Here is a 16,257-nt window from a genome sequence, read left to right as displayed (position 1 = left end):
TAGCTACAGTCATTTCAATGAGAACATTCCTGTAAACAGGGTCATGAAGAAATGTTTGCAGAACTGAAGCCTTTACTTGGTGATGTGTTTGAACAGCTTCACAAAAGATGTCTATTTTCCTCATCACGTGTAAATTGCTGTTATCCCCTCCCAAGACATGAAAGTCTTAAATGTTAAAGAAATAGTTGTAGTTAGGATTATGCTCTTTAGATACTTTGCTATAATATTAATAATTTAATAACTTTTTCACTGAAATATTATTTGCCAGGCTTGCAGTGCTTCTTCTCAATGAAGTCCTTTTTCCTTCCTATCTCTCAGAGACTTTGTATTTTTTAACAGTAGATTTACCTGGGTCTGTTCTATACCACTGTCTTGGTTTTATGGTTTGTTTGATCTTTTGGATATACTGTATATAGGGTTGTAAAATTATGCAATAGTATTTTGGGTTTCTTCAGTTTTGACTGCTGAGAAACAGCATTTTAAGCTCATCAACACTTGTTACAAAAACCAACCACAAGTTACCTAAAGACATATATACATTTGCTTCTTTACTGTTGCCCTGAATTCAATGTAACAAAACCCAAAATGTCTATGCCATTACCCAATTAAACTCATCAGTAGACAATTACCATTAGAAACAAAAAGATTTCATTGAAACTTTTAACTATTGTTACATTAAACAGTTTTACACTTTTTTTATTATATGTATTTGTTTTTCTGACCACTTGAACAGTTATAATCACTCCCTATAGTAATCAGTCCCCTTATGGGGAAAAACACTGAACTCTTCAATGACTTCCGTCACAGCAAACTTTTTTTTTTTTATTAATCCATGATTTATTAAACTGTTCAGCAGTAGTGTTAATTAAAACCTCACCACTTTATGTCCCCTAATATGGCTATAGTCATTGTCTAATTTGTTACAGGTTTGGTTTTCTTTGTGAAATTCCCATTAAAAAATAAAATATAAAAATGCAATGTACAATCCACAGGGAGAAAAAAAATACAGAAAGTGCCATTTTTTTTATGGCTGAAAATAATCATGATCAGATCATGAAGATCAGAATACAGTTCTGTTTACCATAATCCTACACCCATTTTTAAGCATTAGAGTTACACTGCCCATTTTAAAAATGGGTAATATGTGAAAATGTTGGGACAGCAGTAAAGTTACAGATTTGTCATACATTCTACATAGAAACTCTGTGTCTCTTACTTCAGAAGATTTCAATGTGAGTTATCAAACTGCCCAGTAGCAACCCTTTACCCTGTGCCATAGATAATTTTCATGGTTTGAATGTGGATTAATGAGAAAATAATAACTCAGTGCACATTTACACATTTACATAAAAAAGATTTCCTGGTTAACGACAAATCTAATTTTTGTTTCACTTAATTAATGGCATATGTAATTTTCTGCAAGGCATATGGTACTAATTAAACATGGTACAAGTCCCCCAGATAGTCAATATAGCCATGAGGTATTCAAGGAATGTTTCCCTTCAGTGTACATTATCTATGTATTGATTTGATGGTCTGAATGCATAAAAGCTCTGGGAACTAACAATGTTTAGTGATGTGAGAACTGCACTTCTATTCTTATCTATATGAATGCTGCAGTTGCTGAGGAAAATTCTGAGATACTTAATGAAAAGGCAAATCATGAACTAACGAGGAACAGTTTATTTTCATTCATCCATTAACCACCAATTTTGATACTTATTTTTAACATTCTTTTTACATTTAAAACACTGTTCTGTGACTCTGTATGCCAGAGAGCATGAAGTTAAAGATATAATCTGGTTTTTTTTAATAGAAACAATAATCTATATTCCATCGATTTTAATGACATTAATAAACACCTAAACAAAAGTTGTATGGTGCTAATGATTTATTTTGTAAATTCTAATATGCATAAAGTGTATAAATACACTTTCATGTATTTGACACCAGCTGCGCTAATTAAAATATTTGTTCTACTATCAGTGTAAGATAGTACATATGGGTAACGTAATAGGTTAATTATTAACTTTAAATCTAAGTCCACTTGTATATAATTTTAATTCTCTTTTCAATTCAAGTATATCAGCTTCCTCTAGCATACAGAAGGTCAACTACTGAAAATAAAATTAAGAAAATGAATACTGTGTTTGTTCTGCTTCATAATGATCACTTCAGGTAAAACAAACAGCAGCAGTGAATTCTCACAGTCATTATCTGCCTACTCATGATATCCTAATCAAAATAAAAAATAAAATAGCTGTGGAACAGCTGAGCCAATGGGAAAATTGTAAGTGACCTTCCATTACCCAGAATATTTCTGTGTGAAAGAACAACGGGGTCTCAACACCACTATATCTAGCATCAGTGTGTTATCATCGAGACACTTCTCAAACAGTAACAGAGCAGCAGTTTGTATTCTGAAAGGTAGCACTGACTCTTTTGTAGCTCCAGTAAATTTCATAGCAGTAAAAAAGACAGTACAATTTCAGTTGTCCTCTGAATTGGCCAGCTTACTCAATCTACCATCACTTGCAAAACCTACCATCACCACTAACAGAAAGAAATGAAAACTGCTTCCTAGTGCTCCAACTGTTAAATATGCACTCTGCTTTTGATAATAAGACTTAAGAAAAAATGGCGAGTTAAGCAACAAGGCTGTCACTCAGTTTTAAAGCATCCTGATACAAAGTCACAGTGTGACTTTTATACCCAAAATAAGATGAGATTAAAAATAGACTTCCAATCTTATTAATAGTCTGCTACAAAACAGTTTAACACTTAAAATACAAAAGCCACTCAGCAAATAAAACATGGTAGGAGACGGAAGAACAAATTTTTGACAATAATGTTATTTTTACACTTTCTGCACACTGTGCTGGAAGGTGTAACCAGAATCTTACTGACCACAAAAACATTGCACACACTCTTCTCTCAAAGGCTCTAATTTACCAGCTAATTTCAAAATACTTTCAAAGCATATGGAAACATTACCCTGTAGAGTTAGGATTTTCTGCTCTTGACATGCTGTATCAATGAACTGAAAACAGCAATAACACATAATGTGGCTGAATTCTCATTATGTAAAACAAGCTGCATTTTCCTGCTCTACTCACAACGGTATTTCTATTTGTGGAAAATAGGAATTGCGCTCTGTGCCTTCCTGCTCTAAGATTTCAAATATAATTTCCCTTTAAAAACACACATGTCCTTAGAGGTATTTTCAAACTGAAATATCATGCAAGATTAACAGTTCTTCACACATTAAGGAGTCTTTCTTTCCTCCTGTATATTGCACCAGACATATTGAAAGCCTATGTATCCAAGACATATACAGTATGCTAGATAACACTGAAAACCTAAATTTGGAAGAAGGAAAAAAAAAAGCAGACCAAAAAGTAAAAAAAAAAAACAGCTTTTACCTTAGGAACAGTATTTTTACACAGCTGTAGAACATTATCTGACAAACAACCTATTTGCAGGTTTGCTCTAATGCAACAAATTAACACAGCTTCCCAACCCTGCCTTCCTGCATTTACATACTGGGTATTATGCACAAAAAAAGGAATATACAAATAGAGATCCTTTCAGCCTGTCTAGCCTGTCATCAAAACCAGCAGAGAATTTTTCATTGATAAAAATAGAGAATGGAAGAAATCAGACTAACCTTCACAATGTACGTCACACCAGGTCCCAGGATCTTCTCACTCGAGTGCAGCCATCCTTGAGAGGGTTTATTGACAAAGCTGCTACTTTGATTCCAGTCTTCACCTCCTGGGTGCATTTCCTCTGACTGTGTTTTTTTCCCCATACTCATCTTGCTCACCTCCTGCTGAGAACACGAAGCAGCAGAGACAAGGTTACATGTGTTGTCTGAAGCCCCTGCTGCTGAGCTAGAAGCACTCGAGCTTCCCTGCAACTTGGAGACAGCGAGCTCCTTTACTGCAGAGGAGAGGCTTTTGATACCCAAAAGGCTGCCCGTGTGAGAGAGTTTCAAGTGGGACACTTTATGGATGAGGGTACACAAGGTGGTGGGTCCATCTTCTTGGTCCTTGCGGAGAACTGCTGGTGAGACAAGGTACGAAGGTGCTGTTGAATTCGTAGCAACTGCTGAGACCTTGCTGTTCATGGACAAATTGTGAATAAGATCATCAACTGATGTCACCGAATCATTCCTGAAGCGGTTATACTTGGTACGTTGAAGCATGCCCTTCTATCTGGTTTCCTGCATATGTTCTGGCAAATCTAATGCCAACACAGGAGATGCTTTTGCTAGCATAGCAGGCAATTCATAACAACATGGATGGATAACAAGATTTTGGGGTAAAAAAAGAAAAGACTATAAGGAAGAACAAAAAAATATATATTTTTAAGAAATTTCTTATGGTTCCCCGTTAAGGTTGGATGAAGTAACAGTTTTCTATGACAGAGATCCCAGTCCTGCTTAGAGCTGCCAACTCGCTTACAGCAAAAGCATGACTCACACAAATGAGAAGGACCCTTTTCAACAAAAGGCTCAGTGAACACTGCAAATCACTTCCTGTAGCAAAAAAAAAAAAAAAAGAAAGAAGAAGAAAAAAAAACCCCATCCACCCACTTACAGCACACTAGCACCAATCAATTCTCAAATTTCCTTTTCCTATCTTCTCAAACAGATATTTCCTTCCAACCTTTAATTCCTCCCCTCCCCCACCTCCCACCCTTTTGGTACCAAAGACAATTTACTTTTAAAACTGAATTTATGAAACCCCACACTTTCCTCCGTTTAAATGTTCTTCCACCACACATATTTGTGAATCTGTAAAGAAGTCACAATTAGATAGCAAATATCTGGATAATATATACACAAATATACCCCCCCTTTCTTTCCCTGCCCCAGCAAAACACAGACACCTTAAAGGTTTTCAGAATACCTTTAAGCACACAAGTATTTTAAAAACAGACAACAGAACTAAAGAATATACACATTTTCTTCCACAAAAGCAGTCTAACAGGCTTTACAAGTGCCTTTTGTGTCAATGCTGTCACTCATGGGAGCTGTTACATCCATTTTTTAATACAGCTAAATCCTTCTTCCCTGTTACTCCACAACGACCTTATATTTTAATGCAGGAATTACATAAAGTACCTATGTGTGAAGAAAAGTATTTCTCTGATGTCCAACAACAGGCTTAAGAGATGTTGTTTCTTTCACCACTGATAATCACTCCAAAGAAAAACATGAAGAGGATCTTCAATTCACTGCAATGCTTGGTTTAATTCGGAAAAGCTGAAAACATCAAAAAGAATATTCAAAAGTCCAGGTGGCAAAAAACTGACATCCTGCAGAGGAAAAAAAAATAAAAATGCACCAGGTCTTATTAAGCATAAATGTCAGCCACAAACACTTGACCTGAGAACTATCAAAACATGCAGAAAACAGATATTTCATTTCTTCTACATTTTTTTTTTAAATACAGTACAGCACTGTGATACACAATGCCCGTCACAAACCATTGGGTTTTTTTCTATGAATTGATCTTTGCAAAACAGCTTTTGGATGTGGGACAATACACTGCATTATAAACAAATTCCAACCTCAGAAGTTGCATACTGCAAAGTTATTTTTTTAACAATTGACTAACTGCAGCACAATTTAAAGGAAAAATCCTATGGAATTCCTTCCCTCTCCCATGACTAAAGACTGCAATATACAAAGTGCAAATTCGGTGAAACAACCAGCTCAAATACAGGCATTTAATCAGTATATTCATGACATTAAATTAAGTCAGCACCTCTTATCCCAGCAATGATGAGTAATGGCAATGTCCTACGCAGTGTAAAAGCAGGTTTCTAGTGATCTGCGGAATAGCCTTTCATCACCACACTGCGAACCTGCTACAGCATCCACACAGCATTCATTCCTCTCTTCATTCTCCTAGCATAGCAACAGCAAATATACACACCATAGCCTAGTTTTACTTGTCTCTACTGCCCAGAAAACCCCATTGCTCCCAAATGGCTCTCTTCATTAGAAGTGGCTAGCGAAACTGCAAAATATGAATGAGATTCTGTGCATGTGAATGAAAGGGCTGGCTAGCATTCCCACATTTCTGTGAATGAAGCAAGGCCTTGCAGCCTCTGCCAGGCAATCCCTTGGGTGCTCACCAGCCCAGCCAATACCAGCCGGCTTTGATGACTCATTCAGCAAAGCCTTGCTAAATAGTGGAAGATCCCATTTTGAGTGCAGGTGGCACCTTTTTTTGCAGAAACACCAGAAAATCAAGCCAGCGTCTAAGTGAATGACGGTGGGTTGCAAAGCCCGTGTGGAAGAGAGGGTGTTGCAGGAGAAATGCATGGGGTGTCCACAGGCGTGGCAGGTGAGGAAAACCAGGGAGTCAGAACTGCATTTCTCCCTGACGTGTTTGTTCAACCAGTTAATTTACATCCAGGATGGGAACATGAATGCGCATATTTTGTTTGATGTTCGACTGCTCTCTATGTGCACCAGCGGATTCACAGATTTTACAAGTTTGCCTTCAGAGACCCCTGATGCAGAAAAAAACAAAACAAAACAAAACAAAAAACCCCAAACAAACAAAAAAAAGAAACAAAACCAAAACCCCAAACAAACGTGCTTGAAAAAAATGCATATACTTACTTATCCTATTAGCAGAGCAGATACTAAAAAACGGTATGATCATCAGTACACTGAAAGCGAGGCAGAGAGAAAGCTAGAGGATAAAAGAGGCTAAGAGCACCAGCAGAAGGACTAATTTGTGACGCTGATTCACTGGAACAGAAACACTACCAAGACACCCTGTGGATGTTGAGCTCTCATGGAAATCTGACATTAGATATTGCAGAGGAGTAGTAGCCACTGAGTGCCACCCAGTAGCCACACAGCGCTTGATATCTAGTGCTCATTTCAGCGTCTGATTGGGAACCTCTCTCCTTTACAAATCTGGCCCTACTGGGACAGAAAACTGGGCCAACTGAACATTTTAAAACCTTGCCTTATATAGCTCTTGGGACTGGAAAAGGTAGATAATTTTGCCCTACAGGCAGCAGGTTCAAATCCAACTCTAAGAAACACTGAATGAAATTAGAAGGCCTTGTAATAGGCATAAACTGCAATTAAAATTAGGATCTAGTTAATTCTAGCTATTGCCAGAACATTTTTCCATGTTCCAACAACGTGCCTGTAGCTTGCATACTGACTACACCACACTAGCCTTAAACTTAAACCTTGTTACTACTGTTATAGCACTACTGAAAACACAACATTCAAAACACCATTTCTCTCTAATCTCTCTATCTGCACCTATGCTAGGTCAGTTAGTGAAGTGGATGCAAGCTGATAAAGGCCTTTTTCTTTTCATTTTGCAGGGATATGAGCCAGATGCTGCCACCATGAGTAACAAATGGCTGTGGAACAATGAGTACATTGTTGACTGAGTAATAACATGGCAGGTAGAAATTCAATGTTGACAAATGCAAAATAATACATAATCATAGCAATACCTACAGAGCGAGGGGGATGTACACTGCTTCTGATCACGTACAGCACTTCTTATCAACTACTGGTAACTTTGGCATCTCTGACCATTTTGTCTTTTTTAGATTTTTTTCTATGTTGTTTTTTCAGTTCTGTTTTCTCATGGATCCTTCTCTCACCCTGATGCAGTCCATGTCTTCTGTCACTGTTTCTCCTTTTTCTCCCTCCAAGTGTCTCTCAGGGGCTCATCCTTAGCTGCCACCTTTTTTCCTTCTGTATCTTAACTACCTCTGCAGCCTGTATTTCAGAACTAAGTTTTATTAACAGCAAAGGGTAGGGAAAAAACAATACTGGTGGGCAAGATTAGAGGGAGGAAAGGGGAGAAACTACATTTTGGTTTCCATTGTTAGGATGACGTTTAAAGCCATTTAAATTGCTGCAGATGTAAAGGTAAATCAGGTAAGATGCTGTGATCACCATAAAGAGGAAGTGCAGGAAATACAACTGGTATGTTCCATGACGTGTAGAAAGAAACTCTCCTTAATGCAAAAAAGGTGACTTTCAGTGACCATATTTACAGAAATATTAATCATAGAATCGGCTAAAGTATCTAGTTCCAGTAACACAACGTGGTTAACTATGTACTCCATACAAACAAGTGTTAGAAACTGTTAAAATTCTGCTGAAATACCATTTGCACTTCAACAGCTTCTGCCCAGTGCCAGGAAAATTGCTTGTGGACTAAATTGAATTTTTAAAAAATGAACATGAGAAAGACACTGACTTTGGGAAAAAGAAATCCAAACTGATTAGCTAAGTTGTAAGAAACTGTGAATATGTCAGACAAACTTAAATATAGATGTTCCTATGAATTTTATTTGCAGCACACAAAAATTAGCCATAGGCCCACTGTAGTTGACATTCCTCTTTACAATAAGTCCCAAAATTATTTTAATTCATGTTACTATGAAGCAGCATTAAGCCATCAGCAAATAGGTTGCCATTCCTCACATTGTAATATGATGGACACAAGGGTTAATGCTCTGCTTTAGTAAATCATCCTGCAGAATCTTTAATACCACAAATGGTCAATTCCTCACATAAAAAGATATTGTTTCAATAGTGAAGGTTTCTAATATCCTGTGGGGACATTTATTCTCTTGGTTAGGTAATTGAGAAGGGAAAATACCAGCTTTCTTTGCACATGCTAAATACCAGAAATCCCTTACCCATGTATTAATCAGCCTAATGCAGCTTCATTTATGTGAGACAAGATAATATCAAGACAAGCTAAAAAGCATTATGATCCAATCTTCTTAAGAGGTGTGTAGCTATTTTAATTAAAAAATATTTCTAAATAATTTTGATTTATTTATTCTGCTTGTACATAGTTAATACATTATATTCTGTTTTCTTCTGTGTCTCTGATATACCTGCACACAGAGCTTATGTGTGTATGACTGAATACACGCTCGTATGATTTCAAGGGAGGCTCATCTGATAGAAAGGCATTGAAGTTCTGTTAAACCTCATCTTACCGTCCTATGCTAAATAAAACCAATCAATCACCAACAAAAAAAAAAACCAGGGCCTGTAGGCAAAGGCTATGATTCTTCCCTAGCAAAATTTTAACAAATTCTGTTTGATTTATTTAAACAAAAACCTGCTATTAATTGCCCCGTCTCCCTTTCATTCTTGCCCCTTCTCTCTCACCTGATCAGAGTTTTTCTGTTTCCGTGGCAACCTTATTGCTAAGGGTGGGCTGCACCAGTAAATGGGAGCATTATCTGTGGCTTTGCAAGTTATTTCTCTGGAAAACCACATTGTTGGAAGTATTACTGTTCAAAATCAGTGATCATTAATCATTAATGATCAACTTCTGACTTCAGTGGAATGTACCATTAAGGTCTGAAATATAAGGCCTACAAATTTCTGTGCAGATGCTTAGGGTTTGAGCCAGAGGCTGACCCTAAACAAGGAGGATGTTTTTTCTGCTAGTTGAAAATACTGAAACAATTTTGTCCTAAGCCACTTTCACCCTGTGAAATATGACATGAAATATTTGGAAGAAAATTAAACTTATAACTCCTTCTGCTCCATTAGTGGTTCCTAGGGGCCTATTGTTAAAAGTCAACGCACTATAAAAGTTCAGGGTAAAGATGGATCTGAGATAATACCCGAATCCGAACACGACATTAAGTTTTGCACAGCAGGATCAGACAGAGGAGTGCATGAGAATTTGCAAACCAGCACTAAATCAACTTTGTAACATGGGACCTGCTCTTACGAAAACCCAAACTTTTACAGTAAATTATTTCTTTCTCTAAGACAGCCCCTGAGGTGAGAAAGAGAAGTAGCAGCAGTGTAACAGGGCTGTATTTTCCACCTACAATGTAAAGCTCAGCCATGTCTGTGTGGCTGCCTGCACCTGCCACAGTCCTTTGTGGGCGCTCTTCCTCTTTCTTCCAGACCCCAAACTACCAACAGCCCTCTGCACCAGGAGCCACACTCCAGCCGGAGCATCACGCTAGACAGGGACTCTGCTTTCCAAAGAAATTCCTCCCAGTCACGTTTTCTCCTCTGTCCACAAACTATCACACAGGTGTCAAACTGTACTGTGTTGAGAATAATGTAATAAGAGGCCCATAACCTTCTCTCTGCTCCTATGATGCACTCATATTGATAGAAATGGCAGTTCTGGGCATATATGCATTGACGTCCAAGTGCCTCCAAGTGTTTTTATTTTAAACAATTAGAAAAACTGGAGATTCAGAAGAGAAAGTAAACAGCAACATAGTTCAGTGACAAATTATGCAAGAACTCTTTTTGCTGTCTTCCTTTGATGTGGAGCCAGTCAACCACTTATTTGTTAACCCAGTGACTCTTTCATTCTCATTCATGAGATGCATTTAATAATTCAGTTGTTCTCTTGTGTACTTTGTAATAAGGTGTCTATTTCTGTTCTGGTGGGTTTGGGTGGGGTTTTTTGTGTGCTTTCTCTTTATTCTGTTTATATCTTGTTTTCCTAGGAACAGTTTGCAAATTTGCTTTAAAAAAACCTGTATACCAAGTTCTGGCTTGGCAAGTTTCCTATTGGTTTCAATAGGAGTGGAATTTTATTGCAGGTTTCCCAATCCAAATACAAGTCTGGGAATTTTAATTGTTTCTGAATTTTTGTACAAGGATTCATAGGTAAACTGATTAAAATGTAGAAAAATATCTACGAGGCATAGGTTATTAAAATAAATGATACACCATTGTTTGTCATTGAAAAAATACGTTTATTTTTATGACAATGTAAATTGTTTTATTGATACTTTCCTTTTTAAATACATGAAAAAATAATTTCTTACATATACAGTATAGATACAAGTATGTGTTTTACCACCACGAGAAGATGTATAGTCCAGTACCTGCTCTTTATTAGGATAGTTAAATACTGGCAAGAGGAGCAGGAATGGAAAGGATGATGTGAAGAAATGCATAATGCTCTTTTTTGTAGCTTTTGGCATCAGACAGGACTAATTGTACCTTGCCTGAGCTGACAGAAGACATTAAAAATACTGAACTTTCTCATATCCCTACATTACCCCTCCCCTAATTAAAAGGGTATACTCAAAATGATAAGAAATGAAAATCAACGGAGAGTATAAATGGCCATCTTCATCTTATGTTGCACATCAGACCAAGATTCTGGCAGTATGTGTAGAGATGTGGTGGTAGTAGCAGAGCTGTTCAGCCTGCTCTCGCCTTCCTGTCACTGACTGTATCACTTTTGCTGTGTTCCCATAAAATACATGCTGTGGCATCCAACTGAAGCATAATACAGAAAAAAATGCTTGTTTTTTTTTCAACCAGATTGGTTCTAGAGTCTGATTCACTAAGGAAATTGAACTGAAGGCAGAGCAAGGGTAGGAATAAGCAGTCATGGACTGCGAAGAGGGAGAGGAAATGTATTAACTGCATAGGCCTGAACAAATACCCACTTGCATCAACTTCACCCCGAAACACAACCCACTAACTCATGCCACCAAACTGTACACATTTTCTTGGCAAAAAAAGAGTTACACGCTGTCTTGCATTTATAGCAAAGCCATTACCAATCAGTGTTTGTAGTGAAAGAATTCTGGCGATTCTGCAGCAGTGGATAACAGTTCCAGTGGAGGGTTATTTGCAGCAGCACTCATCCCGGTGAATTCAGAATGTGGGGTACTTCTGCATTATATTTGCACAAATTGCTTGTGTGAGTCACTGTACCTGTTTACGCTAATGATGCTTGTTATCTGACCTGAAGTGATGGTTAACTTCTTTCTGGTTAACACAGAAGAGGCATCTGCAGACACGTGTGTGTGTGTGTGTGTTTGTGCCCAGGGATGCACACATGCATGCATGTACTAAGGATGTATTCTCTTCTCCGCTAGGTTGCTTGCCTTCCTTACATTTCAGTTGCACTACCTAGATATAACAGTAGGTATGGCAAACGGGGTGGCCAACCTGTGAAAGACCCAGTAATGAATCAGGGGTGTGTGGCAGGATTTAAATAGCTGTTTAAATGATCACTTAACTGGACTAAAGTTTACAAATTCCATTGCTAGTAATGTGAAGAAAGGCAAGAAGGAAAATAGCTGCAGATGAGAAAACTGAGAAACTCTCTTAGATTCCACGCATTGAAGCACACCAGAAGGGAGACAAGCAACCTTCATTTTAAAAAGGAATCCAAGATTAAGAGCTGTTTAGAGGGACAGAGGAATGGAGACAAAGATATGCGTACTGCTCTATTGTCATCCACAGCAGCTTGTGTATTTCTTTGCTGTAACAAAGGTATATAGTGACTTTCTCCAGGTACCCTCAGAAAATCTGTTTTGTTTGCTCAAGCAGGACAAGCCCCTGAGAAGCTTCAGTACAATTAAGTTTGAGAAAGGATGGAAGCTGATGGTCAGCAGTTCTCCAAAGCACTTTGTGTGAGATTTTTGTAACAACAAAGACATGGAGCAATGATGTACAACAGAGAGGCTGGAGCCAAAAACTTGGCCAGAGCTTAAAAAGACAAGTAGAAACTGAAACCCGCTGGCCAACCACAGCTATCTGATGGGTATCCAGGTCAGAGGAGCTATGCCAGAATGGGAGAAAAGGGTCAATATGAGGGTCTGTTGAGAAATGTGGGCATCAGTAGCCTGACTCCAGAGTTGCATGGTGCTCGCTGAGGCCTGGGCTTCAACAAAGCACTGCTGCCAGGACGAGGGAGGTAGGGGAAAAATGCTACTGGCAGAGACAGTGACCACAGCTCCCAGTTCCAGAAGGGAGAAAGGGAAAAGGGCCATTGAAGCCACCACGTGGCCTGAGAAGGCCTGTTACAGCACTAAGTACAGCAGAAGGAAAAATCCTACTAAGTGGCACTGAAATCAATCAGCCTGACTACCTCCTGGCAACAGTGATGCTGTTATCTCCAGGTTCAACAAATTTAAGTGACAGCACATCTGCAAGACTAACTGAACACTATCATTACAGCCAACATGGTAGCATTGTACAAACGTTGATCATCTGCTGTTACTATTCACTTTGACTGGGACAGGAAAGAGTAAGGACCTATACCGTTCTGAAACTATTAAGTGCTACTGAAGCAACCTGTAAAGCCTCTCCTCTTACCTTGCCAATACTGTTTTAATATCGCTTTAACATTTTTGGCCAAAAAAAAAGGTTTTTAAGAAAAAGGAAAAGAACACTCTGCTAGAAAAAACTTCCTATATGCACAAAACCGAATAAACTGTATTGACGTGCTCTGTACTACAGCTTTGTAACTTTTTATAGCAAGGAGACACTTTCATCATGTGTATACACACAGCCATTCCACACAACAAACTTCCAGCCACACAAACCAAACAGCTGCCCTCTGCTGTCCAAGATGCAAAAGAAGCTGGAAGGAGCTTTTCCTTTCTACACAGTACATTAACTCTCTCTAGAGCTTTAGAATCGACAGGCAGCTAAATCACCATCCTGCAAATCACACCTAAAAGAGGGAATAAGGAAATAAAAAACTTGTATCTAGGTCCCTGCAAGGCTATGTTATGGCAGCAAGAAGTGAGTGTGGGCCATCAGAAAGCAAGACCACAGTTTAATCCAGTTTAAGAGGGTAGCAATGCCCTGCCTGCCTGTCTCATCTGTTCAAAAGCATACTGCACAGACCAGCTTTTTGTGCTTTTGAAAGAAAGCAGTCTATAAAATCTCACAAATAGATGAACTGTCTTCCGCAGCCCTGAGGGGGTCCTTTGTAGCAGAAATGATGTTTCTACCACTTAAAAATGGATATGTACTGCCAGGAGAGGTAAGCAGAAGTATGAGGTATGCACAGTATAGGGAGAATCATATGATTCATCTTTCTATAATTTTTAATTATGTCCACAAAATTATCTTGTATCTATGAACCAGCAAACAGACCAAATGGATGACTAAAAAAAAGAGGTAAATTGTTCATAACATAGCTAGTAACAGTCAAAATGTAAGAGACATTTTTCTATTCCCCACAAAAAAATTTCCCTTTTATCAATTAATTTTTACCTCAAGATAATAAAATTTGAAACTACACCAGATGCCCAGAATCTTATTGATAAATAAACAGTGGGCTGAACCAGCAGAATATTGATTTGGCATCACCAGAGATTTTACTGAACTTCACCAATATGAAAATATTCTTTATGGGCTGTTAAATGCCTTTTTGAGAAAGCTATTTATTTTCCAAACCATCATTAATTTGTTTGTTTTAAATAGAACTTTGGCCAAAGTAAATTAAAATTAGTTGCTAGGAAACTACCATGTAAGTGTCTTTTACTCATACACAGTGACTATCAAATTCACGATCCTTTAGACTGGTTTCCCTTCCTTGGTTACCCCTGTAATTGCTCAGTAACTCTGTACCTGTATATCATTGGTCAATCAACAGTTAATGAAACTACTGACCAAATTCAGCCAAAAACTACAAAGAAGGGGAGGTTTCAAATATGTTAAATAACAACATATTCACAGAGTAAGCAGGCAGGGAAAAAGGTGAAATTCTACCCATGCCTCCAGAGAGGAAGGCACCATAGTGTTAGTCCGTATTTCTTAAAATCTAATGCTTTTAATAAACATGCTTTAAATATTGCTGGAGATATTGTCAGTCTTGCAAAACTTCACAGTCAACATCAAAGACATTGGCAATATAATCAACATGGTTAGCAAGAGTTGGTTTGCTGCCATTGTATTGGAGGAAAAAGACTTTCTATTATGCCATAGAGCAGTGTTTACATTTAGGAGTAAGAATGCTTTTCTAAGTTTGGAGCTCCAGACCACATTCTCCTTTCTCCAAAATCCTGAGACTCATATGCCCTTAATCTGTCTCACAAAATGTGTCAACCTACCTTTCACCCTTATCTTCGTGCAGACTGGGATAAACCTGTCATAAATGCTTAAAAGAATCACTTGACAGTACCTTGGCACATCATTATACTTCTGTATGCTTGTTTTTATTATGGTTATCTCAGTTAATACCTCTCATGCTAACAGTCAAAAATTTAAAATCTTTGCTTTCCAACTTACATATACTAAAGCAATTAGAACCAATTCAGTTCATCTGTCAAAGATCCATCTCATCGTGATCATGATTACTATCGCTAATTAGAATACAAAACTCAGGATTCCTCAGTATTTTGGCAAATCTTAACCACCAGTCCAGCTCCTCGGTTGCACGTTCAGTTCAGTAGCACTAAATATGACACTATGCAATTTGCAGTTTACCAACAGGCCTGAAATAAGCTTAACCCTAATATTTACAGTTAATAATTCTAGAACAAAAGGTAAAAAGGAACTGCTGTTAATATCTAATCTTTCACATAACAGGGAACATGTCTTCTGTGAATTAATTCTTCGCTGGACCACTGTATTACTTTCAAGGAAAATACCTAGTGATTATCAAAAATTCAGACAGGCTGTCACAATGCTGAGTAAATTGCTACTGTTTGTAAAATTGTCTACTGGCTACCCAATTGTCTACTGTTTGTAAAAAAAAAGCACAAACCAAAACCACCTCACGTTACACTTTTGAGTCTGTTCTTAGCATGAGGAGATAAATAAGGCCCGTATCAGGTGTAGATTTTCTAGGTAACCCTTAAGGCTTAAACCAATCCATTAGTAGCTACCAGTGCTGGGCATACTCCTACATTATGCAGCCTAATGATACAGACAGATTTGCCCCCACCCACCATGATTCATGTAGTCCTGTCAGATAATACAGTAACATTATTCACGAGAGCAAGGGTACAATCTACAGGCAAAAACATAGACAAATTTCTCTGTTCTATTATGGACCCTGATTACGGACCCTAACAGTAATGATATTCTGCTGTTACTTCTAATTTTGATATAGAAGTGTTGAAGGCCTCCCTAAAAGAAGAATGAAAAAAAATCTGAGCCTGTGCAGGGCATGATTGCCAGGGAGAGTGGAAGGCAGAGAAGACAATATCCTTTGCAAAAAAGAGCTGCAGCAATGTTGACATGAAAAATACTTTTACTGTTTCTCTGTGATCTTGCATTCAGATCAAGTGGACAAAATGTCTATATACACACATACACGCACAGGCACCCTCCCTTTCTCTATATATAAACCAATATAAAGAAGCAGGTTAGATCTAAGGCTCTTTTTCTCTTAATGTATACTGATATACTGACTCCTATTATGCATAGAGTTTTGCTATCATCTGAACACATTGTATAAAGAACAAGTAGCAAAATGAGCAGATGCCTTCTAT

General features: G+C 37.9%; 1 protein-coding gene across 1 annotated transcript in view; it reads right to left on the bottom strand.

Moving 5' to 3' along the window:
* SHC3 (SHC adaptor protein 3) overlaps positions 1–4,289 on the bottom strand; it is a 59,472-nt gene extending 55,183 nt beyond the window's left edge. Inside the window, exon 1 of the mRNA XM_054186004.1 lies at positions 3,668–4,289. Within this exon, the coding sequence (XP_054041979.1) occupies positions 3,668–4,207 (540 nt within the window). The 5' untranslated portion in view covers positions 4,208–4,289. The remainder of the gene's footprint in view (positions 1–3,667) is intronic.
* Positions 4,290–16,257: the final 11,968 nt, after the last annotated feature.

This window comes from Rissa tridactyla, chromosome Z, assembly GCF_028500815.1.
Source record: "Rissa tridactyla isolate bRisTri1 chromosome Z, bRisTri1.patW.cur.20221130, whole genome shotgun sequence".
Taxonomy (NCBI): Eukaryota; Metazoa; Chordata; class Aves; order Charadriiformes; family Laridae; genus Rissa; species Rissa tridactyla.
This window is presented reverse-complemented; position numbering and strand designations above follow the sequence as displayed.